This window comes from Morone saxatilis, unplaced genomic scaffold (genome assembly GCF_004916995.1).
Source record: "Morone saxatilis isolate NCDOM2014 unplaced genomic scaffold, NCSU_SB_2.0 Contig12, whole genome shotgun sequence".
Taxonomy (NCBI): Eukaryota; Metazoa; Chordata; class Actinopteri; family Moronidae; genus Morone; species Morone saxatilis.
Genome location: NW_023339674.1, coordinates 1,882,219 through 1,885,402, shown reverse-complemented (window position 1 = coordinate 1,885,402; position 3,184 = coordinate 1,882,219). Strand labels below are relative to the sequence as shown.

General features: G+C 43.9%; 1 protein-coding gene across 1 annotated transcript in view; it reads left to right on the top strand.

The window, feature by feature from the left end:
- zc3h3 (zinc finger CCCH-type containing 3) overlaps positions 1-3,184 on the top strand; it is a 55,706-nt gene that overhangs the window by 41,822 nt on the left and 10,700 nt on the right. The window contains exons 6-8 of the mRNA XM_035653551.1: positions 241-319; positions 675-830; positions 1,660-1,873. Coding sequence (XP_035509444.1) covers positions 241-319; positions 675-830; positions 1,660-1,873 — 449 coding nt within the window. The remainder of the gene's footprint in view (positions 1-240; positions 320-674; positions 831-1,659; positions 1,874-3,184) is intronic.

Here is a 3,184-nt window from a genome sequence, read left to right as displayed (position 1 = left end):
TGTGTTCTTTTTTTTTTTTTTTTGCCATTTTATGACATTTCACGGAGCAAACAACAACTAATCGATTAATCCATTACGTTCAACAGATTAATCGACAATAAAAATGATTGCTGCTCTATTTCATAGAGAAAGTTGTCAGTTCTTGCACGCTAATCACCATAAGAACATATACTTGTATTCAAAATGAGGATTCTTAAATATCATGTAAGTTTCTTAAGTGTCTGTTCTCTCCACATTTAGGAAGGTCTTTCAGCACCAGCCAGGCTTCATCCATGATTCCTGCTTTCAACCGACCCTTCAGTACTCGTCATCTAGCCAGGTAAGCTCTTCACAACACTAACCCATTTCATCTCTTCCCGTCCTGTTGGCCGACTTCACACAAAAGCACCATCATGCAATCAAATCCAGCCAAGACTTTAGCATTTGATCCTCCTCTACCCCTACCCCCCCTCCCTCCTCCAATATTAACTGCCTTTCATCACTGTCAACTGAGGCCTGTAAAGCCCGAAGTAATCTTTTAAAATTAAAATGAGCATATGGTGGATACATTTACCCAACGCTCCTCAAAGGGTTTTAAAACTCCAATCATATATAATTTGTCCTCTCTAGTTACCACAAACCGCTTGTGATTGATTTGTTGATACCTGTGGTTTGTCTGTGTTTGCTGGAACAAGCCGGGCAGTCCAACGGAGCCTCGCCATAATCCGACATGCTCGTCAGAAGAAGCAGCCGAAGCAGTACTGCATGTACTACAACCGCTTCGGCAAGTGTAACCGTGGCAACAGCTGTCCCTACATCCACGACCCAGACAAGGTGGCTGTCTGCACTAGGTAACATAAATGCACAACAACGCCACATTTTGTCACACGTTGAAGTTCGGGCTGGTGAACAGCACAGAGCGGGGAGGTTAGAGTTCTGATCGCTGGTCTGCAGTAAAGATGGATAATCTTTTTCCATTGCCAGTGTACCCACTGTACGCCAGATAGTTAGTTCAGGTGTCACGGGTGCAGGAAGTCTTGTTCATTTTCTTACGCTCCGTGACTGCATGTCCCCTGATTAGCTTGGGATCTTTATTGCATGCCTTGTCTCTCTCCTAGTTAAAAAAGTTGAATTTTAGTGACATAAAGGTCAGTGCAATAGCATCAGTAAACTCCTGTTTGTTTATTCTCCCTATATAAAGCATATTCCTTCAACTTTGTTCCTTTTTTTTCCCTGGGCATCGACACCCCACCTACAGTGGCTCCAACAGTCCTCACAGTTGAGAACCACTGTCCTAAACGTAATAAGAAAAAAATCGCTTTATTAAATATCAAACCAGAAGATAAAGTAAAATATGCATATGTCTCTGATACAAAACATGTCTAAAAGGGATTTGTTTTTAGGACAATGTGTGCTTTAACATGCATGTGCAACAAGATCATACTTGATACAAACAAATACATTCACTATACCAAACTGAGTAAACTGGTAAAAAAACACAATTTTTAGGAACAAAATCAATTAACCTACAATTAAATTACACATGACACACTCTATTGAGGAACATTGAGTAAATCATTAAAAGAAAACTTTCAAATGGTAAGTTAATGATGGACAGAAACTCTTCTACACAGCACTATTAGCTGCATTCTCAGGCTTGTTTCTGTCGTTTATGTGCAGGTTTCTGCGAGGGACGTGCAAGCAGGCAGATGGTACCTGCCCATTCTCCCACAAGGTGGCAAAGGAGAAGGTACACATGCACACATACACTCACATACACCCGGCCTATGTGTTGGACAACATAGTGTTTTATGGGTTTTCATTGCAAAGCCTAGGATTGGGTACAGTGTGTGGGTATAAGATGACACACTATTGGGGACAGTCGTCGTGGATCGTATTTGCGTTCTTGGCGTGGCTCCTGTTTCCATGACACAGGAAAGACTTGACCAGATGGGGAGTTCAGAGAAGGACTTATGGGTAAATGAGCTTGTGACTGAGGGTCACCTGTTGGATCTACTGACCGACAGGATGAATCTGTGTGTGTTGCTTTCTCCTCCCTCATCACCTCCTTCCTTGTGAATGTGTGTAACACTGCTGGAAACATTTGTTATGATTGTTTTTTTTTTTAAATGTGACAGTTCAGCATAGTCTTGATCTGGTTTGCTCATACAGCAACGTTACATAACCTTAGTACACCTTATCCTGCTTGGGAGCGACAGCTACTCAGTTAAGTGAAGTGCAGTCAGCGTCTTGTTGCTCGTGCTAACGCACTGTACACAGTTTGTAGGTGCGAGCGAGCAAGCAACACCCTGGGCATCGACCAAAAGTGACGCTGGAAAATAAATTATAACCATATTTTAAGAATAATATTACTAACTGAAATGTTCCTATATTTTATTTGAACCATTGACTCCATGCTACTAACTACTTTGCCCTTTACAAATCACCCAACATATCACAATATGTTTTTGGGCAAAAATACCCATTAGTCTGTTTGCACAATTAAAGGCTGTGCAGAGAATCCTGTTATTAGCAGATTTTAGGTCATTGTTGCTCGACCTTCAAGGAAGTTGTTCCTGCATGCAGCTTCAATAAAACTGTGCCTCCTCAAATTCAAATTGATCATTTGGACGAACTGTGTGTGTGTTTTTAACTTCTCTTGCCCGTCTAGGGGAAAGTGTAGCGACTCAAAAAGGAAAAGCTTTTTATTTTTTTCTTGAGACAAACAACCCTACAACAGGTGCCCTGCCTCACCCTGCACACACACACACACAATGCCCTGCACCTGTGTTGGTTGTCACACTGCTGCCTGTAAGTGCTGAGAGCCCAGCTGTCTGTTTGTAATGCCACCTCTCCAACAGCCCCCCCTCACCCCCAAACCTTTGGCCCATCCCTCCACAGGATACTCCCGCTCTTATTACATGTGGAACCCTTAAACAGGACAGTATGGGGGTCTTGGGGAGAAGTGGGGAGGGGGAGGGGGGTAACTGGGTTATACACCCAGCAGAACCTGATCCAGACACTACTGTGGATAGGCGAGCCCCAGTCCTGAGTCCTGCCCCTCACCCTGCTGTCCCCCCACTACCACAAATACCTTGTAACGAGACACCACCGAGCCTACACCCCTGGCATTACCCTCCAACACACCCGGGAACACCAACCCTGCTGCTCCCCCCTCCCTCCACCACTGCCCTAGTCTGCGCAC